Source organism: Arachis ipaensis, chromosome B8, assembly GCF_059453495.1.
Source record: "Arachis ipaensis isolate K30076 ecotype BB chromosome B8, ASM5945349v1, whole genome shotgun sequence".
NCBI lineage: Eukaryota > Viridiplantae > Streptophyta > Magnoliopsida > Fabales > Fabaceae > Arachis > Arachis ipaensis.
The window spans coordinates 22008490-22036219 of record NC_142443.1 but is presented as its reverse complement, the minus strand read 5'-3'; the positions used below and the strand labels follow the sequence as shown (position 1 = coordinate 22036219).

At 33.4% G+C, this 27730-nt stretch overlaps 5 protein-coding genes, 1 non-coding gene and 1 pseudogene across 17 annotated transcripts; 5 read left to right on the top strand and 2 right to left on the bottom strand.

The window, feature by feature from the left end:
- The first annotated feature begins 1719 nt into the window (after positions 1–1719).
- Positions 1720–5343, top strand: LOC107612569 (universal stress protein PHOS34). The gene is made up of 3 exons (XM_016314251.3): positions 1720–2674; positions 4684–4727; positions 5034–5343. The coding sequence occupies exons 1-2, from the start codon at positions 1924–1926 to the stop codon at positions 4689–4691; spliced, it is 759 nt and encodes a 252-aa protein (XP_016169737.1). The 5' UTR covers positions 1720–1923; the 3' UTR covers positions 4692–4727; positions 5034–5343.
- The window catches only part of LOC148547422 (purple acid phosphatase 3-like), a 36365-nt pseudogene continuing 13635 nt past the window's right edge, over positions 5001–27730 (top strand).
- Positions 7379–14501, top strand: LOC107612568 (uncharacterized). 11 transcript variants are annotated; one of them, XR_015896288.1, is made up of 15 exons: positions 7400–7971; positions 8515–8584; positions 8667–8937; positions 9402–9463; positions 9799–10078; positions 10181–10242; positions 10386–10439; positions 10576–10693; positions 11200–11246; positions 11390–11416; positions 11642–11717; positions 11819–11952; positions 12048–12305; positions 12636–13265; positions 14087–14501. XR_015896288.1 is itself a non-coding variant. In XM_088496626.1 (13 exons), exons 2-13 carry the CDS (start codon positions 8537–8539, stop codon positions 12159–12161), a joined length of 1305 nt encoding a protein of 434 aa, XP_088352752.1. In that variant the 5' UTR covers positions 7379–7971; positions 8515–8536; the 3' UTR covers positions 12162–12535. The 11 variants fall into 11 exon arrangements, 4 of the variants coding, with proteins under 4 accessions (XP_088352752.1, XP_088352753.1, XP_088352751.1 ...); XR_015896285.1 differs by lacking the exons at positions 7400–7971; positions 14087–14501 and adding an exon at positions 13369–14028 and having other exon boundaries at positions 8497–8584; positions 12036–12305; positions 12636–12757; positions 12977–13265; XR_015896283.1 differs by lacking the exon at positions 7400–7971 and having other exon boundaries at positions 8497–8584; positions 12036–12305.
- Positions 12171–13810, bottom strand: LOC107610249 (pathogenesis-related protein 5). The gene is made up of 3 exons (XM_088496628.1): positions 13339–13810; positions 12971–13232; positions 12171–12843 (listed from the first exon to the last, which is right to left on the bottom strand). The coding sequence occupies exons 1-3, from the start codon at positions 13808–13810 to the stop codon at positions 12708–12710; spliced, it is 870 nt and encodes a 289-aa protein (XP_088352754.1). The 3' UTR covers positions 12171–12707.
- On the top strand, positions 16893–16966 carry TRNAT-AGU (transfer RNA threonine (anticodon AGU)). Its single transcript has one exon. It is a non-coding gene; the product is annotated as a tRNA-Thr (tRNA).
- Positions 17137–19628, bottom strand: LOC148547424 (uncharacterized). 2 transcript variants are annotated; one of them, XM_088496814.1, is made up of 2 exons: positions 19488–19628; positions 17137–19121 (listed from the first exon to the last, which is right to left on the bottom strand). In XM_088496814.1, exon 2 carries the CDS (start codon positions 19052–19054, stop codon positions 18617–18619), a length of 438 nt encoding a protein of 145 aa, XP_088352940.1. In that variant the 5' UTR covers positions 19055–19121; positions 19488–19628; the 3' UTR covers positions 17137–18616. The 2 variants fall into 2 exon arrangements, with proteins under 2 accessions (XP_088352940.1, XP_088352939.1); XM_088496813.1 differs by having other exon boundaries at positions 19484–19624.
- LOC110262480 (universal stress protein PHOS34) lies at positions 19990–23286 on the top strand. The gene is made up of 3 exons (XM_088496812.1): positions 19990–20820; positions 22603–22646; positions 22970–23286. Exons 1-2 carry the CDS (start codon positions 20079–20081, stop codon positions 22608–22610), a joined length of 750 nt encoding a protein of 249 aa, XP_088352938.1. The 5' UTR covers positions 19990–20078; the 3' UTR covers positions 22611–22646; positions 22970–23286.

The following is a 27730-nucleotide window of genomic DNA, read 5'->3' as shown; positions in this document are numbered from 1 at the left end:
TATATTTTTTCATTTAATAGAGAACCAAAAGTATCTATTTATTAGAAATATACTCATAACGCAAATTTAGAATTACTACTAGTTAAGAAAAAAGAACATGTATCATTCCAACTAACTATATATTAGTGAGGGAATTAATATACTAAGTAGGCATTGAATTCGAGATCCCATAATATTTGGACCATTAAATAGTTCAATAGTAAAATATTTTTTTAAGTCTTTTAATAATTGTTAAATAATCGTTATTTAATTTAAATAGTCGTTGGTTCATATAATTGCATTGTCAAAATATTTATGAAAGTCACAATTAATAAAAGATCTATTTTGTTATTGTTTTTGACTTTTTATTTTTAATTATTAATAAACATAAATAAATAATAAAATAATAATTTATAAAATAAAAGATAAATTTAATAATTAAATAATATATAAAAATTAAATTATCATTAAAATTAAATAAATTATTTAATAATTATTAAAAAACTTAAAAAAACATATTTTATTATTCAACCATTTAAGGATCCAAATGTATGTTCTCACATACACCATAAAAAATTTGGATTTTCTACTCCCGAATGTAACTCTTATTACTAGCAGCACATTTTTATTTTTATTTGTGGGGCTTTATTCATGTGAAACGGCAATTTTATCTATACACCTGTAACTATAATAAGTTCTAACCGGAAATTTTATCCTTATAGATAATATAAAGGGGAAATCATTAGAAACAGTAAAAATTGGACCAATGGTTGAATCCATATATTTTAGCAAAGTATAAAAATAATGATGTTGACAAATTCACAATAAGAAAACTGAATTATATACTCTGATCATTATCATATATGATCGGCACATAGTTTCCATCAGACAACAGACAGGTAATGGTTACGAATAGAAAAAAATGGAGACTTTAATTTATAGATCACTATAATATTGCTATACTATTATATTTGACTCTCCTTCGGCTGAGATATATGTTAAATCACCAGAAGATTATAAAGAATAAATAAAGTGGAATATAGTGATCCAAAAATGCTACATGTACAAAATAAAAGTTATTAAATTAATTATCATGTATTATTTAAATTATTTTTAATATATATTTTATAAAAGTAACCGATTTAGTAATTAATTTTTAGTGTAAATAAAGCATCGTGTAATATATTATTAGTAATGGGTATGGAGTATGGACCATCCTTTTTCATGTTCCAAAATTTGGCAAGTACTTTCCCCCTTGCACCCAACCACAACAAACGATTCAGACCCAGAAAACCATCAAATACTTTCTGACTACCTCTCCAATTTGGTCCCCAGTTAAGTCTGAACTATCCTAGAAATAGAATCGACCATTTTTTGTTTCATAACTAGAGACTTTTCAAATATTTGAATTGTACGAATATACTCAGTTTTTATTATAAAATAGGCACTATAAAAAAAAAGCATTTCTCCAAAATATTTTACATGATCTCTCGCCCACTGTCTCCAGCCGAAAAGACAATGGGTCAGAGTGAGACAAGTAACATAAAATCGGGCCACCTAATACTTCCATTTTAAACCTTATCCACTGAACTTGTGGGCCATGCACAAATGTAGGTCCATTGAACCCAAGCCCACCACACCAACCTTGACAAATCCGCTCACATTTTCTCAACTATGTTGATTCTTGACCCAAGAAAATTTGCTTTTTCTTAAAATTGAAAAATATTAGACAATATTGATAGAAAAAGAAAAATATATTATTTTAAATATATTCACAAGATGAAAAAGGTAGAAGAATGTGGCAGCATCATCATCAACTCAAGAAAGAAAAGCAAAGCATATTCACTATTTCAGTCTTAAACTCTCACGCATAAGCTAAACTAAGCAAAACTACTCCAGATTCTTTCAAAAACAACACCACCACACTTTCAAGAAACAAAGAAAATGCAGCAGAACCAAAATGTCGATATTGACCATCAGCTCCCCGAAATCAAAATCCACCACCCCTCCGCCGCATCCGCCGCATCCACCCCGACGCCCACTGCCGGCGCCCGCCGCAAGATCGGTGTAGCCGTCGACCTCTCCGATGAGAGCGCCCACGCCGTCCGCTGGGCGGTCCACCACTACATCCGCCCTGGAGATGCCGTCGTGCTCCTCCACGTCAGCCCTACCAACGTCCTATTCGGCGCCGATTGGGGCTCCATCGACCTCTCCATCAACACTGATCCCGTCTCCGAGGAGGAGGCCGTCGCTGCCGCTAACCAAGGAAGCGGAGACAATCGCCGGAAGCTGGAGGACGACTTCGACGCGTTCACGGCGTCGAAGGCAGCGGATCTGGCTCGGCCACTTAGGGAGGCGCAGATTCCTTACAAGATCCACATTGTGAAGGATCATGATATGAAGGAGAGGCTGTGTCTCGAGGTTGAGCGGTTAGGACTCAGCGCCGTCATCATGGGAAGCAGGGGATTTGGCGCCGTCAGGCGCGGCAGCGACGGCAAGCTTGGCAGCGTCAGTGATTACTGTGTTCATCACTGCGTCTGTCCTGTCGTCGTTGTACGGTATCCTGATGATAAAGACGCTGAGGTTGCTGGTAACGCTGCTGCTGGAAGCCGTGCTCCTGCTGCGGTTGTGGCGGTTAAGGAAGGCGAGGATGGCGAGGCGGTGATCAAGCCGGTTCCGCATGAACATAAAAAAGGTGTTGAATTTGTTGGTTTGTTTCTTTTTTTTTTCCAGTTGTTGATTTTGATTTTGATTTTGCTTTTGCCAATTGAGCAATTGATTGATTTTTCTGATTGAACCTTTTATTTAGTTTATGCTAATGATTTGAAGTGCGCGTATTGAGTTTCAGCATGATCTTCAAAGTCATGGTTTGATCATAAACTCATAACTATGAAGTTGCTTTCAGCTTAGCATGTTATTCAGTTATTGGTTATTTGTTTGCAAACTTAAACTATGAACCAAACTAGCCCTAAGGTGTGGGTGTTTTTGTTCTTATATTTGGTTATGGAATTTGTTGCAGTTATAGTAAGGGGCAACTTTTGTTGTTGATTTTGTGAACTGAAGAAATAATTTCCCGTGCTTGAGTATTTAAATGTTTCGCTTTTCTGTATGTAACATATTGTTCTTCACTGATGTTACGGATTGGGATTGGGATATGGATACATAGTTGGCTTGATAGCTGTGAATCGTGAGAGTAATGCTGTGTTATATTTAGGTTTTGGTTTTGATTTTGATCCTGGTAATTTAGTAGTGGAAAGCTCTGAAGCAGGGTTGCCATTATTGTACGGATTAGTATTGTTGATTATGTGATTAGTTATAAGTTTTCTAATGAGTCCTCTAAGAATAGTTTGTTAAGGTTTCAAAATTTGTAAGTTTTTATGAAAGCATTCCATGCATTAAGAACCCAAGAATTTGTCAAATTGGAAAAGCTTAATAAGTGTCTCTAGGGGCGGGTTATATAAATTTTGAAATTTAATTATATTGATTGGATTTTAATAATTATAGGGGCGGGTAAAGGCGGGGCGGGTACCCGCAGGGGGGGGTTAGGGTTCAACTTTTTACTACCCGCAGTAGCAGCGGGGCGGGTTCTATGCGGGTTATTGTAGGGCGGGACAGGGTCGGGTAGAGCAAAAACCCGCTCCTACCCGCCCTGTTGCCACCCCTATCTAGGGCCCTTGTTTGCAAATCCCTAATCGATGGATGTTGGAATAATCAGTATTGCATTGCTCTCAATCATGTTATTTGTGACTAATATATATATATCAACGGTGTGTCAAAACCAAGGTGTTGATTGTTAGCTCTCTGAGTTGTTGATTTTGAATCTGCCTACTACTACCTGTGCAATCTTTCTCTAAAGCATGTGAAGAAAGTAAGAAACTAGTCATTGTACTTGATCTCCAAAACATACCTACTATGCTTACCCCTGCAAATTTCCAATTATGTGGTGTGGTGCTGCATTGTGCATGCTCAAGGACTTTAGCTAATCCCAAATTAGAGAAGACATGGTTTCATGTAAATATTAATTTAGATGTTATGGGATTTGGGCCTAGGGAAAAGGTACATTTGCATTGCATATTTGCATTCCACATGGTTTGTCATAATTGTAAACATTAGGGCAAGGCATCAGCTATTATTGATGAGGACGGTTATGGTGTATAAGGCTGTGGTCCTTCTTGAACCTCTCTTTATTATGCTTTGCAGTTTCTGATTTCTGAAAACAGATATTGAGTTGCAAATAGTTATAAATGCTTTGTTTAGCTGCTCATTGATGTTTATGTAGCTTCATGGGCCACATTTACATATACATTCTTGGCTAGCTAAATTTGTTGCTGCGATGTTGTACCTGTTGATTCACACATTAGGTGCCACGTGGAGAGTATTTCCAAAGGATCTTCTTAATGAATGTAAATAGTGAAACCCCCCCCCCCCCCCACCACAAACAAACAACAAACAAAAAACGGAGAAAAGTTAACTGCATGGATCAATATGCTCTTGTTTCTATTAATTCAACTACTGATCATTGGTGAACACTAGCAATTCTTATATGTAACTGATGCATTACTTCGATGAGTGTTGAGTCATTGAACCGTGTAATGTAAAACATCTGTTATTAGTGAATGTGCTATATATATTCCTCTGTTTGTATACATACACTGTTTGTGAAATTGAAATTTGTCCTCCTAACTGTTGGTTGCTTTGGAGCAGAGGATTAGCTGGTGCCAAGACATTGCTTGATCCTGTCTCTTGAGGTGTGCACTTGAACTTTTTTAGTTCTTTCTTTTGTTGTTCCTGCTGTGTAATAAAAGAAATATAGTTTTTTAAGTTATTAACTTATCATCTTCTGCTCTTCACGGTTCTGTTTTTGCCAGTAATGCGCATGTTCAAAGTATTCCTCTTGCTCATTCAAGCACTTATTATGTGTTAGACATAACCATTTTCATTACCCTCCTTACTTCATGTTTCAGCCTCTTCTATTAAATTTCTTTTGAGTCTCATATATCTTGGCCTTTTAAGTCCTGACTATGTTCCCTGTTTTCGCATTTGTTTCGTTGCAGAATGTATCACCTGATTCTAGAAGGTTCACAAAACATTTGTGGAGTGCTCTCTTGCTTTTCCTGTCACCTTGTGCTTAGAGCATTTCCTGAGAAAAGATTAAGGATAGCTTTGTTGTGCTTGTTTGTTGTGATCTTGGTTCGTTTAGGCTCTGAGAGGTTTTGTTTTCTCTTCCGAAACGGTATATACTTTCTGATGTTGTAGATGTAAAATGTCTCTGCCTTTGGACAGTTTATGGGGTAATTGTTCTCATTCTGTATGTGGGATATCATATTATATCATATAATGAGCACTCCCTATTTAGCTAGATTATATCAACGAATTGCAATGATGGTAAAAATTGCATATGATTAACTAGTAATAAAATGTGAGATGAAATGTGATATACTGTAAATTTAATGAATTTGTATAAGCATAAGAGATAAAAATGTCGATCAAGGAAAATGTATAATTCCGTAAATGTAGTGGTTTTTTCTTTTTAATTTTTTTCCTTGCCAATTATTAATCAGGTTTGTGTGCAATAGTATGCGAATTTCATTTAAAGAAATGGCATAATTTATGAGTCATTTTCGCCCTATAAAACTGGAAATGAAAATGTTAAAAAGTTGATCATATGTCCTGCATATCAGGTGATGTAAAATTTTATTCTGAAGTTTGATTTTGAGGAGGAACTACTAAATGAGGGACATTGGCATATAATTTCTCTTTATTGAAAAACATAATTATATATTGACAAATTTATTAATATTATATAAAAAAATTGTACGATTAAAATTTAAGACATACAAATATTTATAAAAAAATTTAAATTTAAGCAATTCGTGAACAATAGTAAAAAAAATAAATTTTAAAATATTAAAAATTTTAAATTTATAAAAAAAGATTGGTTCGACGAATAATTTGATTTATAAGCTTTAATTTCAGACACTAAATTGAGCCGCCTTATAAAATTCAGCTATTTGAGTTATTTATAAAGATGACATACAAGTGACATGCTTATTTCACGTGAAATCGACTGCACTTGAATTTTCACCTATTAAAAATATATGGAACGTGAAATCGACTTCCCTTAAATTTTTACCTATTAAAAATATATGGAACGACGTAATTGGAGAGAAATATAAATTTTTTAAAATTAACGGTCCACTTTGTTCTGATAGTATAGATTATGCATGACACAAAAGATTTATAAAATCAAACTAATTTTACAAAAAAAAGTCGTAGGTTGACAAAAGTCTCTGGTTAAGAAGACCATGATTTCTGTAGATAAAAAATTCAAAATTTTTAGTTATTATTTTTATATGAAAAAGTCTAATTTTTTTATTTGAATTATATTATTTTATTAATTTTATTTTTTGTAGAACAAAAAGGTAGAAAAAATAGAAAAATGAGAGAAAAGAGAGAAAAAGATGAAGAATGCGAGTGGGAGTTTGTTAATTTTAGAAAGAAAATTTTATTTTAATTGTAATAAAAAAATATCAGATGACATATTTTGATTTGTCAAATTACTAATATATATATATAGAGTGAAAATGGTAGAGAGAAATAGAAAAATGGAGAGAGGTAAATGAGAGAATTTAGGAAAGGAGTTTATTAATTTTGGAAAAAAATATTTTCTCTCAATTTTAATAAGAGAGTGTCATGTGACACATTTGATTATTAAATTAGATAGTAATATATGATACATAATATAGATATATTTTAATTTCAATTTTAATATTTTAATTTTAATTTTAATACAATTAAAGAATGTGATGTTGCATATTTTGATTACCAAATTAGTATTAGTCATTGCATATTTTGATTATCAAATTAGTATTAGTCATTAATATTGATAATGATATTTAAAATAGATAGAGTGGTTGAATGAATGAGAGAGATAGAAAAAGGAAGAAGGAGGAGGGGAGAACTCTTTAATTTTAGAGAAAAATATTTGATTTCAATTGCAATGAGGGAGCGATATGTGGCACATATTTGTTGTAAAATTAGTATGGAGGAAAGAAGAATTCTCCTTATAAATGGAAAGATTTAATTTTAGTAAAATTAGCAAGGAATAAAAGAGAATTCTTTAATTTTAGAGAAAAAAATTTGATTTTAATTATAATAAAAAAGTGATATGTGACATATTTTGATTGTAAAATTAGCAAGGAATAAAAGAAAATTCTTTAATTTTAGAAAAAAAATTTGATTTTAATTATAATAAAAGAGTGACATGTGACATATTCTAGTTGTAAAATTAGAAATATATAATAGATTTGTGATCTCAATGGGGATAACTTAAGTGGAGTGCATGATCCAGCCTTTCAAGAATCATTCACCAAAATCTAACAATGAATGAACAAACTTTTCAAATTAGGATTAAATAAAAAATACGTAACTAACAATTCTTTTTCCTTGTATAGTTTTGGGAAATCATGACTACAGAGGAAATGCAAGGCACAATTAATCCCCGTCATTAGATACACAGACAACAGATGGATATACTTCAGATCATAATATCATATATTCTCAATTCAGGTAATGCAAGAAGTATTTACTAATAATTTTGTGGGAGACGCGCAGTTGGTGATTTACTTGTGACTTGTGAAGTATAACTTTAGGCTTGAACTCACCTGCCCCACCGGCCCGCCCACCCATCCATCTCGCACTCTTCCTCTCCGACCTGCGAAGTGCCACCAGCCTATCACTAGCCTCTTTTCTTAGCTCTAAGTACCCACTTGCTCCTCCCAGTCCTCTCCTACCCCCTCGCTGCACAGCTTGCATTCCGCTGCCTGCCCGAGTGGCGAGTGCCTGGCCTCCGTATTTTGCGGCGCCACTGCCTTGCTGCGATCCTGCCTCTGCCTCCAGCGGTCCCCTGCCTCTGACTTCCTGCTCCAGACACCAGCCTCCTTGATCCAGTGTTTCCCTGCCTCTGCCTCCCCAGCTGTCTCAGCCTTTGAGGTTTGCATTTTTTACCACTTTCATTCTGACCCATTCTTTTTAATTTTGAGAAAGCTCACTTATGAATTGGAGGTTATTTTGAGATATCAGATGAAGTGGAAAGTATATAATTTAATCCTTAAAATTTAGGGTTTGGAAATCAGATGAATTGGAAGTTCAATTTGATCTTGTATATCATATATAATTGTGAGCTGCTGTATTTTTTATTTTCTGTTAAAAATGAAACATGTTCTTTGTGAATATGAAGTTTAAGTTGGTCATTTTTTGTTGCAGTAATTTTAATCAAGTATATATTATGGTTAATTGGTTAGATTATTTTTCATTTAATTAACAGTATAACAATTTTGTCTCAAATTTTACAAAAGGAAAAAAGCTTTATGGCGCGGGGCAGGCTAAGATTTTCAGACTGCTGGCCTGCCCGGTTTAGTGGCGGGCTTCGGCACGGTGGGCTGGGGAGGGGTGGGGTGGGGCGTACATGCCTGTTTGCCACCTCCTATATCATGCAACTGACTTTAATGTTATACATGTATATATTACTTTTAGCAATCAACACAGAGAAACAGCAATGAGTGATTCAAGGGAGAGCTCCCCAGATTGGTTGCGTTCTTTTCAGGTAATTTGATCAGTTTCCATTGGGATAGATGATGAGTTACCATGCTTTACATCCTCAGATAAATTTTATTATTATTGACTAGGTGCCATCGCATTCGCCATTGATACTGTCATCTGATTCCAAGTCCTTACATGACGATAGCCTGTCAATTGGGGATGAGACTGATGCTGAAGGATCATCTCTGGAGATCAGCAAGTGTAAGAGTAAGAATAAGAGTAAGAGCAGGAGCACTGGTCTTGGCAAAAGCCGTTATAAGTCTTCACCTAGAAAGACATTAGAAGTAGCTGCTGTTGAAATAGAAGGTTGTACTACGTCATCTAGAAGAAAGAAATCAGAGAAGCAAAATGCAGAAGGTATACTGATTTGTATTTGTGTTTAGAGTTCTGTATTGATGAGTAAATAGAACATTTAAGTTCAGAGGTCTAGGACATGAGTGATGCAATCCTAATTAATTGTTTATTAACAGAACAGAAAAAAGGCTGTATAGATTATCTATACTAATTGCTGAGAGAGTCTCCCGCGTTTGATGCCTTCTCTATATTTCTAAAATTTTCCAAATTTTACTCTCAATATAAGTAAAATCTAGGGGATTTTTTTTGGAATCAATTAAACACAAAAGACCCATAACTTACACACATTGGAGCTATTATTTTTTTGTACTTCTAATTTAAAACCAATCTGCATATAGTTTTATTTCCCCCCTAAAAACATGATATCATTAACATATCAGGCTTTGTTTCTATCTAGTGATAGCATGCAACAATCATTTTACAATTTGCTACTTTATTGAATTGTCGTTTGGTCTCTTATGATGCAGGAGACATAGAGGAAAGGAAGATTGGCATTGATTCAAACAATGACATGCATGTCGAGCATAAAGTAAGAACCTTGCCCCATTAATTCTTAGGTGGGATCAATAGTTTTAGAGAAGCTATTGATATTTCATCCTTGAACATCAAGAGGATTCTAATCCATCAAGCATAGAATATCTAACCAGTATACCATTTTTTCTCGTCCTTAGAATAATTCTGTTTCCTACTACAACACCAATATGAGCATTGCAGGGTCGGATAGGTAAAGGATTAAGAATGATATATCATCAGAAAAAAGGAAGCATATTTTCCCTTGTATTTTATAAGAAAAATGTGTTTGGCTAGCTAACGCTTGGCTGCGATTACTTTCTGGTTGCTGATTAGTCAAATGTTTTTGCATAGGAATCTGTTTATCCAATTTTGAGTCTATCATCGAATTCTGAGTCGTGCCTTGATCATAGCCCCAAAAAAGAAATTCGTAACAATCAGGTGGAAGCTTCTCAGCAACAAATACCTCAATTGATTAGTGAAGAAGCTAAGGATAAAATTATCCTTGGCAATGATGGAAAGTCTCCATCCAGAAAGGGTTCCAAAGGAAAGTCTTCTCAGAAACCAATTCATGTAGAAGAAGATCATTCACCAGTGAAAGGGAAGAAAACAAAGGGCAGTGCAAAGGAGAGAGGTATGGAATGGGTTAGTATGGGCATATAAGTTGTAAGATATCACTCCATTCTCTTTTTATGGATTTCTGACCATGTGCTTGTGGTTTCTACAAATGGGACAGGTAGTGGTGGAGATCTGGAGGCTGAGGAGGAAGAAACTTGTGAAAAGCTCATTGAGACAAATGTAAGAATGACTACAATAATTAATTAATTATAATGACTCACCACACTCCCATGACTTTGAAACTGAAATAAGTGATAGCCATCATAAGCTATCTTGTTATCTAGTCCAGCATCCTGATTTTGCGTGCTATTTGTAATTTGCAGGTCTCCTCTTCAAGGCTGCCTTTGGTGCTTTCTGAGAAAGTTCAACGCACAAAGGTAGGATAGCAACTATATGTTATGGATTTTTCTTTGCTGTATGTTGTGTTTGTAATTGGAAGGGCCATGTTGTTATGTTCTCTTCTTAATTCATGAGAATGGAAAGGGTACCTGAGGAGGAGCTTTGGTTTTGCAGGCTCTTGTTGAGTGCCAAGGTGACTCCATAGATCTCAGTGGTGATGTGGGAGCTGTAGGCCGGGTTATAATTTCAGATTCTGCATCCAGAGATCAGGAAATGCACTTAGACTTGAAAGGTACTTTTTGTTTTAGCTCATATATTTTCTGATTCCCAAAGAAATCAGAGAGTTTCATCAATATAAAGACATGGACAAATATTTTCTTAATCATAATATTGTAGCGTGAGTATGTGAAGAAAAAACAGAGTACAGTTTAGTAATGTCAACTTACTTCTTATGGCAAAATTATTACATGTGGAGTTCCCAAAATACAAAAGGACTCATGCTTCGTATTTTAAAAATAGGAATATCGGAATCATAAGCACAGTACTTTCTTTTCTTCTTAATGACATATTATATTGTTTTTTTTTTATTTAAATAAAAATCATCATAAATATTACCTCAGTTTTTTAGCTTAAAAAGAGAGAAAAAAGAAAGAAAAAACTTCTCGTAATATATTTTCATTCCTTTCCTAAGTTATATGCCTTTATAATATGTTCATTATAAGTATATTCCGTTTTCTGTGTTAGTTTTAGGCAGTGACAAGCTGTTTCTGATTGTTTGTATTGTTGGCATCATTTCAGGAACTATGTACAAAACATCTATAGTTCCTTGCCGGACATTTTGTGTGGTAAGTAATTAAGTTGGATGTAATCTGCATTTAAAATTTTTATTTGTAATGTCCTTGTGGCTAGTTACCTTCATGATCGAGTTATATCAAACCTTTCCTGCTTGTATTTTTCAAACACTGATACGAGCTTGTTATTTGTTCAGGTTAGCTTTGGACAGTCCGAGGCAAAGGTCTGTTGATTATCTAATATTTTCGTATTTACTCACATATTTGAAAATTGTTTGACGCAATTATTACTATCCTGAGTTATAAATCTGTATTTATTGTCAAGGTTTCTCTTCTACTTTTTATTTGTGTTATTCATCAGTATCAGCCCTGACAAGGATTATGATAAATATCTGCTGTCATTATGTTTAACTGATATTTTGATGCTATTCTTAATATTTCTTCATCAGATAGAGGCCATTATGAATGACTTCATACAGCTGGAGCCACAATCTAATGTATATGAAGCTGAAACTATGGTTGAAGGTTATTTGCATCTACCAAATTGAGGCTTTTATTTCTGGTAGTTTTTCCTTTATATTATGAATAAACTCCTTTACTCACATCTTAACCTTTCATGTGAGAAGGGACACTGGATGGTTTTGCCTTCGATTCAGATGAGGAAGCTGGCAAGATGCCAAAGGCCACCCAAACTGATCAAAATGAGCATGCTGAGGAAGAAACTCACAGTAAATCCAAAGGGAAGGGTGACAAGAAAACAGTAAGTTCCTAAAAAGTTTTCTTGGTTTCAGATTCTCCCTTTATAAATGAAAATGCTGCTGCATACATACTAAATTGTATAAGATTTGGATACAGGGTGCTGAAAAGAAAAGAGGTAGAAGTACTGGAGGAAAACCACAACCTAAGACAGTAAAGAAAAAAGCTCCAAAAAAAGCTCCAAATTCTAAGAAGGCAAAGACGAAGAATTGAAGAATTGAGTCGAAGAAGTGTTCCATTGTGTATGTTGTAAACTTATACTCAATCCTTGGGTTAAAAGTACTAGTTGATGAAATACTTTGCCCATGTCAGAGATAATAACATTACAGCAGCAACAAATCCACCCCAGAAGAATTGGTACTTTTATGATTGGTGAATGAGTTCTTATCAAATCCTTCTTACATGTTCCTGTTTCCATAATACTCACATTGTAGTTTCTTTTCCAGTGAATTATTATTTGTTATCTCTGCTTTTAGTTGACTTGTATTAGCTGGCTAATATAATTTTTGAAATATTACTTTGTTAACTAAATTCTGCCAAACATGGGAGAATGAATTTCAGGATTCTAATTTTCCTGATTACATTGACTATGCTTGTTCCCCTCCAAAGAATGTCTTGCAAGATTGTAAATCTTGTTCGCTGATTGCTAATATTATTCTTGCTTGTTCATTTCAATCTCACGAGCAGGGATTCTTTTCTCCCTCTTTTGAGAAGCACTCGTGGAGTTTCTTGTCATTCCATATCAATAATGTTCGTGTCTTAGAAACACTGAGAAAGAAGATCGAGAATCAAGAGAACGATAGGCGCTGGTAAGGGCAAGAGAGTATTTGATGAGGAAGTAACTTGCTTACGCTTGGGCTTTCTAGGTGGTGGTGTATGATTTTGGTTTTTCATCCTGTGTTGTAAATTGTAATGTAAAATGTTAGTTAGTTATTGGATGGGTTTATCATGAAAATGTGGCAATAAACAAAAAGAGAAGGGAAACAAATCACAGTTGTGGAAGATGATGCATAGTTGTAAACCTGTAGGGACAAAAAACAATCTCATATTCACTAGCTTTGCAAGTGAAAGTGCTGGTTCCATCATCAAATGCATAACTATAAGCTCTAGGACACGCCTTCTTGAAGATAGTTGAATAAAATGTAGGCTGGCAACTCTTTGGGTTAGCATATTGTCCAGCGCAGCAGTACCGATCCGACTTGAATGCCTCACAAGCACTTCTGCACCCTACTACACCACGCTGGTTTCCTTCTTCACCAAGCACTTGAAGTTCTCTAGGGCAACCTATACCATTGCATTTTTTTATAATTCTATAAGGTACCCTTTTTATTCTCGCATGTTAGCTTTCAGCTGTATAGTTTATTTTCTTTATGTACTTTTGAACTCTTACCTCTGTTGATATCAGTCACGCATCCTGTAGCATTACAGGCTCCACCAGATACACCTCGTGGTAGAGCCACTAACGGCAAATTGTAGCCATCTACCATGCTGACATCGTAGAAATCTTGTCCATTGGCTCCGTTGAGTGTTATCTCAAACAGTGAGGTAGGAGGTGCTGCACCATTTCCATCACATTCCAGTTTTCCCCCACAGTCACCAGTTAGGCATTTGCCAGCTCCTGTGACATCAAATTTGCAACCCGTCCTTGCCCATATTCGTCCCGACCATCCTGGTACCGTGGTTAGTCTGACACTTTGGCCTGAGTCCAACTGGAATCCAGTCGTTGATAGTTTAGGGCTCCCTGAACCAGCAAGTGTACCAGGCCATATAGTATGAGGGCAGTTGTTGATTATGGTGAATGTGTAAGAGAAAGTGTTAGAGAAAAATGTTAAGAGAATAAGTAACCTAGGCCAGGGTGCCATAGTTGTGTATTTGAAGGATTATATTTGGTAGTAAAAGTTGAGTCCTAAGGGGGTACCTAGGGAATTGGTGCGAGAAAGGGAGTAGTCAATGGCCCCCCGATTTGATATTTATAAGGATGTTGAAGGAGGTAATTGTATGGTATTACCGTATCCGTTATGCAATGTAGAACCAAATCGTTACGTTGCTTAAACCAATATTATGGATTTTGCATTTCTTTTATTGTGGATGGCCTCTGTTGAAAGCAATTCTTTGCTTTTTTTTTTGGTTTGCACCAGGGTATCCATTAGGCCGGAAGCCCAATAACTAATCCCTCGGGTACTGCAGAGGCACACAAAGTAGGCGACCCTCCCAAGCAAGCAAGCTCCATTCCCATTCTCCAGTGAGTATCGAACCCGGGAGAAATGGTTAAGGGACACAGACCCTCATCCATTTGTGCTAACTTGCGTTGGTAGCAATTCTTTGCTTTTGCTGTTGCATGGGAAATTTCACAAACTTTTGGAAATCACGGATTTCCTCGTAGAATCGTGTATAGAACTTCTTAGGTTGAACCTTGTAAAAATTTGCATGGATTATTCGGTGTGTTTCCAAGTCCAAAGGTAGAAATAGAACTTTTACTTTTACCAAGGTCTTATAGGAAGCAAAATTACTTTTCAATGGTGAAAAATAAAAATTGACCTCAACCTCCCTTAACCTCGAGTATGCAAATTAAGCAGTTATCCACCGCGAAGACTAAGGCTGCGAGAGGATCTTCCCCAAGACAATCTTATATATCTTAAACTTTTTGGGTTAAGTACGATTTTTGTCTCTAAGGAATAGATTGAAAATTTTTTTCGTGCCTAATCTTTTTTTATATACAAAATTGTCCCTAAGGTTTAAATCAAATTTTAAAATCGTCTTTTTTTACTTAAATCTTAAAATTTTGGACCAAATTACCCATAACAAAAAATTATAAAATTAAAAAAAAAAAGAAAAATAAGAGAAGGAGAGTGTTTCTTCTCCTGCGAAGGGGAAGAGAAGAAGAACAAGGGAGAAGGGAAGAAGAAAAAGCTGGTCATAATTCACCTCTGCCTCTGCTTTCACAGCTAAATATTTAAAACCAAGTTAAATCTTAGGGACGATTTTAAATTCAAATTAAACCTTAGAGACCATTTTATATACAAAAAAAAGTTGGAAATGAAAAAAATTTTCAATCTATATCTTATGACCAAAATCGTACTTAACCCTAAACTTTTCGAGAAAACTTGGAGTTTTGATAGTAAATTTTGCGCAAACTTATTATAAACAAATTTAAAAGCTTGCCTGGAAGAAATCCATTTTTCTAAGTGATATTTTGATTGAGAAGTAAAAATGAAGTGAGAATTTTTATGAATTTATTTTGTATGTAATTTTATCTATTAAATTTAGGGCAAGTTACATAATTAAATGAATTAGTTTGGAATTTATCCAATTGCAACTTTATGAAACGGAAGACATGTTTGTAATTTTTTTACAAGGGAAAAGGTGTTGAATAGAAATCGCTGGAGGCTGTAGAGGTTGTAGCGGTTTCTAAAGGATTCAAGCAATGCATGAACTGCTACTGATATCGATTTATGAAGAAACGTTGGCATGTTCAATCTGTGGGAGGTTCTAGCGGTTTTTGTGAAGCTGGTTTCTCTATAAATACAAGTGCAAGACAATTGAAAAGAAGTGGAGATATTTAGAGATCTGATTAATAGAACATAAATTAAAATACTATCTATGATAACTTAAGTTAAAAAAAGGATTTATTAAATAGATAAGAACTGCATTAGATGCAAATAGCTAGGCAATGTGAATCAGATCGTCAAAATTTCAATTCAGTCTGCACTAAAATCATCGGATCGGATCCAATATATACGTCTTTTTAGTTTGGATCTGATCCGCACATTTGCAAATCGAATATATTTGCAAAATATAAAATATTTTTAAAAAACTTATTTTTATTAAAAAATCAATATTTTTTTCACTCTTTTAACTTCTAAAATATTATTAAACATACTTTTTCTAAATAATAAAAATAAAATAATACAACATATATAATAATTATTATTTGAAATAAAATATAAAAAAAATTACTTATTTATTTATATTTTGCAGATTCATAGGATATGCGAAAATCTACCTAAAATTCGCAATTCGATTTCATTAGTGTGCGAATCAGATCTAATCTCATATCAATATATTGTGTATACACATATAAAAACAAAGTCAAACAAATTAAGTTAAAAAAAAAACATTATATAATAGTGATATATTTGTGCATGTCTTTTGGGATAAAAAAAAATTTACAAATAAATGAAATATAGAATAATTTGTTTAAATATTTTATAACAATTTTTTTATTAATTTTTTAAAAAAAATATACATGTTTAGTGTAGAATGATAAAGATCATTATAACAGTTAGTTACTTTGCTTATTCAAGCTCCAAATAAATCATCATCACAGGATAATTATTTAGCATTATTTCTTAAACTCTCATAATAATAATAATAATAATAATAATAATAATAATAATAATAATAATAATAATTTATTTTCTAATTATGTCAATTAGAATTATTTTATTATTCCAAACATTCTCGTATCTTAATAGCTTATTTAAAATGGAATTAGTCAATTTAATCTTACTATTTATATTTATAATGGAAGATCCAAATGTCAATTCAGTCACATCTAAAGATTATAAAAAATTTCACACATTAGAATTCACCTGAGAATAACCAGCTTCACGTAAATTGCTAGAACCTCCCACAGATTTTTTCAGAAACCACTATAGTCTCTAACAATTTCTGTTCAATACCTTTTCTCACATAATTTGTGCTAGCTTGTAGTAGATTATATTTAAATTAAAACTGCTACAGCTAATAGCGGTTTACATAGGGTAAAAAAAAAGTTACAAACATGTCTTTCGTTTAAAAAAGTTGCAATTGAATAAATTCAAAACCAATTCATTTTAATTATGTAACTTGTCCTTAAATTGATTCATAAAACAAATTCCAAAGCAAATATTCAAAATCCTTTAAATACATTAAATAGGATTTCCAAAACAAAAATATTAACAAGCTCTTGTAGCTCAGTTGGTTAGAGCACCCGTTTAGTAAGCGGGAGGTCTTGAGTTCAACTCTCAACGAGAGCAATTGTATAAGATTTTACCTATCTTTGGTCTATGGTGGATTCAAAAACTTGTTATTTAGGTAAACCTTTTTGCTAAGATTTATTCTGGCAACTTGCTTTGGCTTCCTTGGCTTAATAAATTTTCTATCTTTATAACATAAAAATACTTTGTATACACAAGTGAAACTCAACTGTTCTAAATGTTCCACTAATTAATATTAATGGTATGTTACAAAAATGATAGAGTAAAAGCAACAGCCATGACCATTACAAATTTATGGCATCAAAATTTCAAAATACATAATATCATTCAATACAAAGTTGAATCTGCCCAGACGACAATGAAAAACTTGCAAGAAAATATCCTAAGGCTCAAATACAGGGTAAATCTTTTTCAATACTTAAATGTACAGAGGAAATGCAAGTTTGATATATACACTGTGCTCATACTTGCAAATAACTAGGTCTGCCTTGATCAAGTCCTTCTCTTTTAGCCCAATAAATGTCACGCCCAATAGATGATAATCTGATTTGGTGGATAAAGAAATGTGGTCTCAATTTAACATGTAACTGGGTATATACTTTCCAAGCTTTTCAAATCTTAACAGATTCATTAAAACTTGCAAAGCGAGGACATCGTAACCATCTGTCTGTCACTTCCTGTCTGAAGCACCTGTGGAATCTCAAGATTCTTCACAACCCCATAACCATCCTCCTACCCAAACTCCAGTAGATGCAAACTTTAGCATAAGTGGCAATGCTTGTTCCTACATCTAGAAAATAAGCAGATAGGTATCAATATTTTATTTTCTAATATAAACCAATTCTATATTTATCTGCAATACAAATGTTTATAAAGCTCCTTGATAGTACATGCTTCTGAACCTGCACAAGTTACATTAAACTCAGACAGCCAGCAATTAATCAGAGGATGTAAAGAAAAGATAATAGAATGACAATTTTAAAAATGTAAGCTATTCCATCTCTGGTGAGTCTGCAAAAGTAGGAAGACATTCAGGAAGGAAAAATGAAAAAAAAAAAAAGAAAGAGTAGTGTTTTTCACATACTTCATACTTGACTATTTTGAGCATATTAGGAACCTTACCTGCATTGATCAAGGTTATCAAAAATTACCCTGATTAGAATTATCAGCCTAATAGACATGACTGCCAATGGTGCACTATTCTAATGGAATTAAGATAAAAAAGATCTAAAATAAAATAGTGCCACTCACAGCAGTAGTATTAGTAATTAACGCACCAACTCTTGGAAAGTTATGCATTGCAATTAGATATTCGCTAGAAACTACAAAACAGCCAGCTAGAAAAGGGTTACAGTTAAGTAAATTGTTGAATGCTGATACATAGTACATCATTTCAGGTCCTAAATCAAATCCAGGCATCATAAAGTCTGAGTTTCATCTTGTAGCCAGCTAAATGTCTGCTTCCCACCAAGGTAAGCAAGAAACTAAAGTCATCTGAATACTAAACCAGTCAAGCTACTTTAAGTGCCACATTACATTATTACTGGAAATATAAGGAGTTCTCAAAGTGGATGGACATACATGTTGTCCACCAATAGGTAGTCCATTTATTCAAGTGCTGTAATTGATACTCATCTGATAGTAAAAGGGAAAAAGAAAAAAAGATCCAAAAAGGAAGGAAATATGTATCTAGCTCATATCCATGCCATCTCCAACTTGGCTGCAGATAGGACTGACAGCAGAAAAAGATCTCTCAAAAGGAGAAGTATGGAATTGTGCATCCTGTCTACGCTTAAAACCACAGCCATCAGACGATGAATTATCCGCATCGAGCTTTCTTCGAACACCCCTCACTGCTTGTTCCTCTGCTGGTGTAAGGGGGAAAATTTGACCACTTGCTCTACAAAGCGAGCTGTGGTTATCATACAAAATTCTCTGGTTACAGTTTTTATCACAGATGTGAGTTAGCCCTGTTAGCTTGCAGCGATACATGTTCCCACAAACATTTTCGTTTTCACATTTCCAGTCGCACTTATGCACAGGATTTGGTCCATCACGGCCCAAAATACTCGACATATAAATAACATTTGCAGGAGCTGCAACCATAGATTTTCCATATACCTCCATTCCTTTAGTGGAAACAACCTCTTAAGAACTCTTCCACACTTCAACTTCAATGCCTTGCCCTAATCCTCTGCAGGTCACACAGCCACCACAACAACACAGATTTCAGTCATACTCAAGTGGAAAGATACCTAAGGATTTACACTTTCCAATAAGTAACCTTTAATTATCCCGTTTAGTGATTTCACTTAACCTTTTCTTCTATAAGGACTTTCAATAATCTATTATTCCCATTCTTCTACATTTGAAAAATAATGGAATTCAACTCAAAATCCTATCACCTATCACAATAGAAAGATCGAGTTTCAAAAACAGAACGGATTATTATAAAACCTAAATCTAGAATCCCACTCATGTAATTATTGTTTAATTAGATCATTAGATGACAAATAATTATTGTTTAATCTAGAACTCGAAGAGAGAGATGGGCACCAACAAATCGAGCACAGACGACAATGGAGAAGCCCTTCGCGGCGGCGTCGCCAACAGTTCCGAACAAGCACTCGACGTTGAGGAGAAGAGGATCGAGAAGCGAGCAGACCTTCCACGAGCGAAGACGGCACCCAAGTCTGTCTCTGCCGGCGGCGACAACACCGTCTATCGGAAGAGAAGAGCTCGGCGATGCGATGGGGTTGGGTTCCTACCGCCGTTAGGGTTTGAGTTTGCCCAGAGAGAGAGAGAGAGAGAGAGAAAGGGGCAGGGGTGGGTGAGGGCCTGAGGGGTTCTGAACGTTTTTTTTTTTTTTAAACAATATATATATCACTGAACCATAAAAAAACCGAGCGGTTTTGACGGTTCACCGGTTAACTGTTGGTTTGACCGGTTTTTAAACCGATTTTTTGCAGAACGGTTTTTTACAGAAATCGAACCGAACAAATGATCGGTTTCTGATTAATCCGATCGAACCGGCCGGTCCGGTTCGATTTTCAGAACAATGCAAGAACTAAGCAAAACTACTCCAAAGTCCAAAGTCGTCTTCAAAAACAACACTACCACACTTTCAAGAAAAAAAAATTAAAAAAAGAAAATGCAGCACAACCAAAATGTCGATATTGACCCTCAGCTCCCCGAAATCAAAATCCACCATCCTTCCGCCGCAGTCGCCGCATCCACCCCGACGCCCACTGCCGGCGCCCGCCGCAAGATCGGCGTAGCAGTCGACCTCTCTGATGAGAGCGCCCACGCCGTCCGCTGGGCGGTCCACCACTACATCCGCCCTGGAGACGCGGTCGTGCTCCTCCACGTCAGCCCTACCAACGTCCTATTCGGCGCCGATTGGGGCTCCATCGACCTCTCGATCAACACTGATCCCGTCTCCGAGGAGGAGGCCGTCGCTGCCGCTAACCATGGCGGCGGAGACAATCGCCGGAAGCTGGAGGACGACTTCGACGCGTTCACGGCGTCGAAGGCGGCGGATCTGGCTCGACCGCTTAGAGAGGCGCAGATTCCTTACAAGATACACATTGTGAAGGATCATGACATGAAGGAGAGGCTGTGTCTCGAGGTTGAGCGGTTAGGGCTCAGCGCCGTCATCATGGGAAGCAGGGGATTTGGCGCAGTCAGACGCGGCAGCGATGGGAAGCTAGGCAGCGTCAGTGATTATTGTGTTCATCACTGCGTCTGTCCTGTCGTCGTTGTACGGTATCCCGATGATAAGGACGCTGAGGTTGCTGGTAGCGCTGCTGCTGGAAGCGGTGCTCCTGCTGCAGTCGCGGCGGTTAAGGAAGGCGAGGCGGTGATCAAGCCGGTTCCGCATGAACATAAAAAAGGTGTTGAATTTGTTCGTTTGTTTCATTTTTTTTTCCCAACGACTTGTTGATTTTTATTTTGATTTTGCTTTTGTGAATTATGCAATTGATTGATTTTTCTGATTGAACCTTTTATTTAGTTTATGCTAATGATTTGAAGTGTGCATATTGAGTTTCAACATGATCTGCAAAGTCATGGTTTGATCATAAGCTCATAACTAAGAAGTTGCTTTCCGCTTAGAGCATGTTATTCAGTTATTGTTTATTTGTTTGCAACCCTAAACTATGAACCAAACTAAGCTGTGGGTGCTTTTGTTCTTGGATTAGGTTATGGAATTTATTGCAGTTATAGTAAGAAGCAACTTTTGTTGTTGATTTTGTGAATTGCAGAAATAATTGCCCGTGCTTGAGGATTTAAATGTTTCCTTTTCTGTATCAAACCTATTGTTCTTCGCTGATGTTATGGATTGTGATTGGGATCTGGACACATAGTTGGTTCGATAGCTGTAAATCATGAGATTAATGCTGTGTTATATTTAGCTTTTGGTTTTGATCCTGGTAATTTAGTAGTGGAATGCTCTGAGGCAGGGTTGCTATTATTCTACAGATTAGTATTGTTGATTTTGTGATTAGTTATAAGTTTTCTAATGAGTGCTCTAAGGATAGTTTGATAAGGTTTCAAAATTGGTGAGTTTTTATGAAAGAAATAAACTTCTGAAACTCCGAAGGCATTCAATGCATTAAGAACCCTAAGAATTTGTCATATTGAAAAGCTTAATAAGTGTCTCTAGGGCGCTTGTTAGCAAACCCCTAATTGATGGATGTTGTAATAATCAGTGTTACATTGCTCTCAATCATGTTATTTACGACTAATATATATCAACGGTGAATCAAAACTAAGGTTTTGAATGTTAGATCTGTGAGTTGTTGATTTTAAATCTGCCTAGTACCTATCTGTGCATCTTTTTCTACAGCATGTGAAGAAACTAGTCATTGTATTTGATCCCCAAAGCATATCTACTATGCTTGCCGCTGCAAATTTCAAATATGTAGTGTGGTGCTGCGTTGTGCATACACAGACTTTGGCTAATCCCAAATTTGATAAGACATGGTTTTATGTAAATATTAATTTAGATGTTACGGGCTTATGACCTAGGGACAAAGTTGCCTTGATATTGCATATTTGCATTCCACATGGTTTGTGATAATTCTAAACATTAGGGACAGCCGGCCAGGGATCGGCTATTATTGATGAGGACCATTATGCTGTATAATGCTGTGGTTCTTCTTGAACCTCTATTGTACGTCACAGTTTCTGAATTCTGAAATCAGATATTAAGTTGCAAATAAGTATACATGTTTCGTTTAGCTGGTCATTGATGTTTATTTAGCTCCATAGTCTCCATTTACATATACATCCTTGACTAGCTAGATTTGTTGCTGCAATGTTGATTCACATAAGGTGCCACATAGAAAGTATTTCCAAAGGATTTTATCATTTTCTTAATGAATGTAAACAGTAAATGTACGCAATGATCTCTTTCCCCACAAATGTTAACTGCATGGCTCAATATGCTCTTGTTTCTATTCATTCAACTACTGATCATTGGTGAACACTTGGCATTCTTATATTAAACAGAGGCATTGCCTGGATGAGTGTTGATTCATTGAACTATGTTATGTGAAACCTCTATTATTAGTGAATGTGCCATATATTGAATGTTGATATTTCCTTTGTTTGTATACGTACACTGGTTGCAAAATTGAAATTTGGCCTCCTAATTGTTGGTTGGTTTGGAACAGAGGATTAGCTGGAGCCAAGTCATTGCTTGATCCTGTCTCTTGAGGTGTGCACTTCAACATTTTTAATTCTTTCTTTTGATGTTCCTGCTGTGTCTCTAGATGTTAAAAGAAATATAGTGTTTTAAGTTATCAATGTATCATCTTCTGCTCTTCATGGTTCTGTTTGCGCTTGCACCGGCAACGCGCTTGTACAAAGTATTCCTCTTGCTCATTCAAGTACTTATTAGATATCTTAGACATAACCATTGTCATTACTCTCTTCACTTCATTTTTCAGCCTCTTCTATTAAATTTCTTCGAGTCTCATATATCTTGGCCTTTTAATTCCTGACTATGTTCCCCTTTTTTGCATTTGTTTTTCATTGCAGAATGTATCATCTGATTCTAGAAGGGATTCACAAAACGTTTGTGGAGTGCTCTCTTTCTTTTCCTGTCACCTTGTGCTTAGAACATATCCTGCATATGAACTCTGGAAAAGATTAAGGATAGCTTCGTTGTGCTTGTTGTGATCTTGGTTGGTTTAGGCTTAGAGGATTTGTTTTCTCTTCCGAAACGGTATATACTCGCTGATGTTGTAGATGTAAAATGTCTCTGCCTTTGGACAGTTTATGGGTAATTGTTCTCATTCTGCATGTGGGATATCATATTATATAATATAATGAGTACTCCCTATTTAGCTAGATTATATCAACGAATTGCAATGATGGTAAAAATTGCATGTGCTGAACTAATAATAAAATATGAGATGAAATATGATATACTGTAAAATTTAATGAATTTGTATAAGCAAAATAGAGAAAAATGTCAATCAAGGAAAAATGGCAATAAGATTTGAGGCATTACCTTGGTGTTCATCAAGTATCCAATTCAACTGTTTGGGAACTACTATCATTCCAAATCTTGAGTTCCATTTAGGAATGTATCATATAAGGGTTGATTCGAACATTTGATATTGGCTTAAATAAACGTCTGAGCTAATTATTTGATTGATTCTGTCGTACTGCATTGTTTTTTTTTATTTTTTTTATTTTCACGGTATTCACTAGCTCGATAGATCGTAGATTAATCCGTTGTAAATTTGAATTTTATTTAAGAGTTTGTTACTGGTTAGACTAATAAGCTAATCACTAGACTAATTTAAATTGATTTGTCCTGTTGCATTATTGTTGCTACAATGGGCTTGTCTAATTTGGGGGACTCCAAAAATATTTACCAAGTATTATATATATTATCTATTATCTTTTGAATATAATGGAATATGAAAGTGCCAAATGCACGGTCCTGTTGCATTGTTGTTGCTACCTATTGTAGTGGTGAGCTTGTTTAATTTAACTTGCCCAAGCCAAAAATAAATTACGTATTAAATGTATATAATGAAAGTGCCTATTAATATATTATTATATGAGAATAATTAAAGGTGATAAATATTTGTGTAAAGTATTGTTTTTGTTCCAATGTTTGGGGTAAGTCTCAAAGTTGACCCTAACGTTTCAATCGTCCTATTTAAGTCCCTAACGTTTTAAAACTGACTCAGTATTGTCCTGCCGTTAGGGATCCGTTAACAGAATTGACGGCGGGACAAAATTGAGACGATTTTGAAACGTTAGGGACTTAAATAGGACAAAAACGTAGAAATAAATTTTAATTTTATCCTTTAATAATATCAATTTTTTACTATACACAGTGTTCAATTATTTTTTAATCACATCTAAGTAAATTACACTTAATCATATTACTTTCATTTTAAATAAATTAATTTTTTATAATTTTACTCTTAAAAATTTTTAGTTATCATGAAATGTTTATAGAATAACTAGTATATAAACTTGCATAATATATATATATATATATATATAAATTATACCTTTTATCTCTAATGTATCAAAATTCTTTAAAATTATAAAAAAATAAATTTATTTAAAATGAAAGTAATGTGATTAAGTGTAATTTATTTAGATATAATTAAAAAATAATTAAATACCATGTACAGAAAAAAATTAATATTATTAAAAGATAAAATTAAATTAAAATTTATTTTTATGTATCGTTTTTGTCCCTAACGTTTTCGTCCTATTTAAGTTCATAACGTTTCAAAATCGTCTCAATTTTGTCCCGCCGTCAATTATGTTAACAGATCCCTAACGGCAGGACAATATTGAGTGAATTTTGAAACATTAGGGACTTAAATAGGACGATTGAAACGTTGGGGACAATTTTGAGACTTACTCCAAATGTTAGAGACAAAAACAATACTTTACTCTAAATATTTTATACTCAAATTAAGAAATCTTATATTTGAATTTTAAAAATATTATTGATTTATAAATTAAGATTTCCTTTCTTTTCTATCTTTTTATATATAACTAACGGCTTAATAGACACTTTCAACTGTTTTTCTATTATTTTTTTAAAAATAAAATCACTAAAAATTAAACACCTTTAAAATACTAAATTAAGTACACAATAAACATATCTATCTTATTGAAAAATAAATAATTCAAAAATTAATGGTTATATATTATTTTGATAAAAAATAAATATAAAACAAAATACATATTAGTTATTTACAAAAGATAAATTATACTTAAATGTCATAAAATACATATTAGTTCATCTTTTAAAAGTGTTAGGTCAAAATATAAATCTAAATTTAAAAAATTTTTTACTTTTCTATAAATAGTAAAAAAGTAGAAAGATAAATTAGTTTATTCTTTTGTTTTTTTATGTTTATCCACGCAATAAATATAAATAAATAATTTTTATTGTCTTAACAATATATAATTGGATATATATGTAAAATTATTTTTACATTTAGGATTCATCAATGATTAGATTTTAAAAATTATGAAAAAATAAGATTTTGACATTTACAAATATTTTAAAAATAAAATTTTAAATTGTTTAATAAGTATTTTTAAAATACTTTTAAGTAATATTTATAGAATAATATTACTAATGTCCATTTCTTTTATTTCAATGCCCTAAAATGTTTTCTTATTTTTTATTTTTTTAATTCTATTCTCTTTACTATTAGATTTGAGTAGGAATTTTAAAGAAAACATACGTTTTAGTGTTCACGATTGATAATGTTATGTTAGATTTTATTTTCTTTATTCTAGTCCCAAGCTGATTCATTAAGTTATTGATATATTATATGAAAATCTAAATAGGTATATTATATGTGGATCAAATTTTGTCACCAAAAATAATATTTTTTATACCATATTATTGTCTATTTAAAAATTTTTTCTTTTTTATTTATTTTTGCTCACATCGTATGTAATATGAGCGTCAAATTTTATTTATATTACTAGCTATTATCATTTACATTCAAGTATGTTATTATTATTTACATTTAAGTAGTAAAAAAAATAAATTTTATCAACTTATAACTTTAACTACTTATACATACATAAGTAATGATATCATGATATATAAAATATGATAAATATCCCGTTAATCATTTTTCTATTAGCTATCATGTTCTTTTATTTTTTTATTTGTTATTAATAAAATGATGTAAAATAATCTGTAAGAATTTTTTTTAAGTAATTCTTAATTTTTAAAATGTTCATTGATTTAAAAAAAAAGTTCTTTTTAAAAAATATTCAATTTTTTTACATAGTTCTTAATTCTTGATTCTTAATTCTTATTTGTATTTATTTAAAAAAAGTTTATCATTAAATTCTTTTCCTACAAAAGAAAAATTTTACTGTCCTTTTTTATTTTGTGTTAATATAATTTAATATGTGTGTGAATATAATGGTTAAATATGCCAGCTACACATATAAATTTTCAGGTGTTGTTTAAATTTACTATGTATTAAATTTTTTTTATGTCAAATCATCACACAGAACCATATCTATAGTGAAAATAAGTAGAAACTTTTATATAATTTTTCGGTTGAATTTTCTCAATATGCAATCCGCATGGTATGGTTCCACATCTGATAGAAAAAGAATACAAATCAAAACACAAATGTAATGCGAACTCTCACTACCTACTACCAAGTTAATTCAAATGCACTAAAACATTAACAATGTCATGCGAACTCTCACTGCATATTCCTTTCTTTTCAGCTCTCTGAATTTAGTGTTGGAACATTATTAAGCGAGATATCTAAAGTATTTTATTAAAATAATAATGTGTATGTTATTTATGTTTTTATAATATAATAATCATAAATTTTAAAATTTTTTATTAGTATAAAAAATAATTTTTGAATTAATGTTGTTACATTTTTTTATTTTGGCTCTGGATTTTGTTTAACTGCTCTACTGTATTGTGTTAAATTCTTTATTTTAAAAAAAAATAATTTTTGAATTAATTGTAGAAACAAAAAAACTAACAAAATATTTTAGTATTGACGATGCAAAAATAAAAGTTTTTACATTTCAAATAAAGATTCAAAGCCAAAAATGTTTTTAGGACATTTAGTCCACTTTCCAATTTTACTGTTAGGATGTACTCTTAACCAAGCAACAAAACTCTTCAAGTGAAGGAATTTATGCCTTCTTTTTTCTTCCAGTAAGTTCTCTCAAGTAAAATACACAATTTCTAAATATTCAATCTGTTTTACCCATGAAAAAGGAATAACATTTTTTCAAAAGAATGTAGAAACAAAGTTAAAGAAATAAAAGGTGACTTTTGTATAATTTATTGAAAATAAAAAATGTCCAATACTCAATATCATAATAAGAAAAAATAGTTATTATTATAAAAGTTTTTGTTAATAAATACTTAGAAAAATGAAGGAGGTGCCAACGAGTAATAGCTCAAATGGCATAGTCTTCCCATACTCAATTAAGAAGTTGCGGGTTCGAGTCTCATATCTTTGGTAAGAAATTTTATTGATTGTTGATTGAATGAATTGTAAACTATGAAAGTAAAATTAAGTATATATAGAGTATTGGCCTATGAAAGATAAAAGTAGATAAAGATAAGATATAGAGATAAAGATAAAGATAACTATAAGATAAGATAAAGACTAAATTATCATTTAATTTGTGTATTCTGTTGGGCTGAATTTGTGGGCCGTGAGACGATGTCAAGAACACTAAGCTTATTCAGATTAAGATGGAAGGGTTGAGGAGACAAAGGCTTGGTGAAGATGTCAGCTAGTTGCCCAG

Coding starts and splice junctions, on each gene's coding strand:
- LOC107610249 (XM_088496628.1), bottom strand. CDS start 13,810: ATGGCACCCTGGCCTAGGTTACTTATTCTCTTAACATTTTTCTCTAAC. Junction 13,233..13,338: donor CGTGACTGATATCAACAGAG/GTAAGAGTTCAA, acceptor GCAATGGTATAG/GTTGCCCTAGAGAACTTCAA. Junction 12,844..12,970: donor ATTGTTTTTTGTCCCTACAG/GTTTACAACTAT, acceptor TTTACAACACAG/GATGAAAAACCAAAATCATA.
- LOC107612569 (XM_016314251.3), top strand. CDS start 1,924: ATGCAGCAGAACCAAAATGTCGATATTGACCATCAGCTCCCCGAAATC.
- LOC107612568 (XM_088496626.1), top strand. CDS start 8,537: ATGAGTGATTCAAGGGAGAGCTCCCCAGATTGGTTGCGTTCTTTTCAG. Junction 8,938..9,401: donor AGAGAAGCAAAATGCAGAAG/GTATACTGATTT, acceptor CTTATGATGCAG/GAGACATAGAGGAAAGGAAG. Junction 11,953..12,035: donor GGAAGGGTGACAAGAAAACA/GTAAGTTCCTAA, acceptor AAATTGTATAAG/ATTTGGATACAGGGTGCTGA.
- LOC148547424 (XM_088496814.1), bottom strand. CDS start 19,054: ATGGAGGTATATGGAAAATCTATGGTTGCAGCTCCTGCAAATGTTATT.
- LOC110262480 (XM_088496812.1), top strand. CDS start 20,079: ATGCAGCACAACCAAAATGTCGATATTGACCCTCAGCTCCCCGAAATC.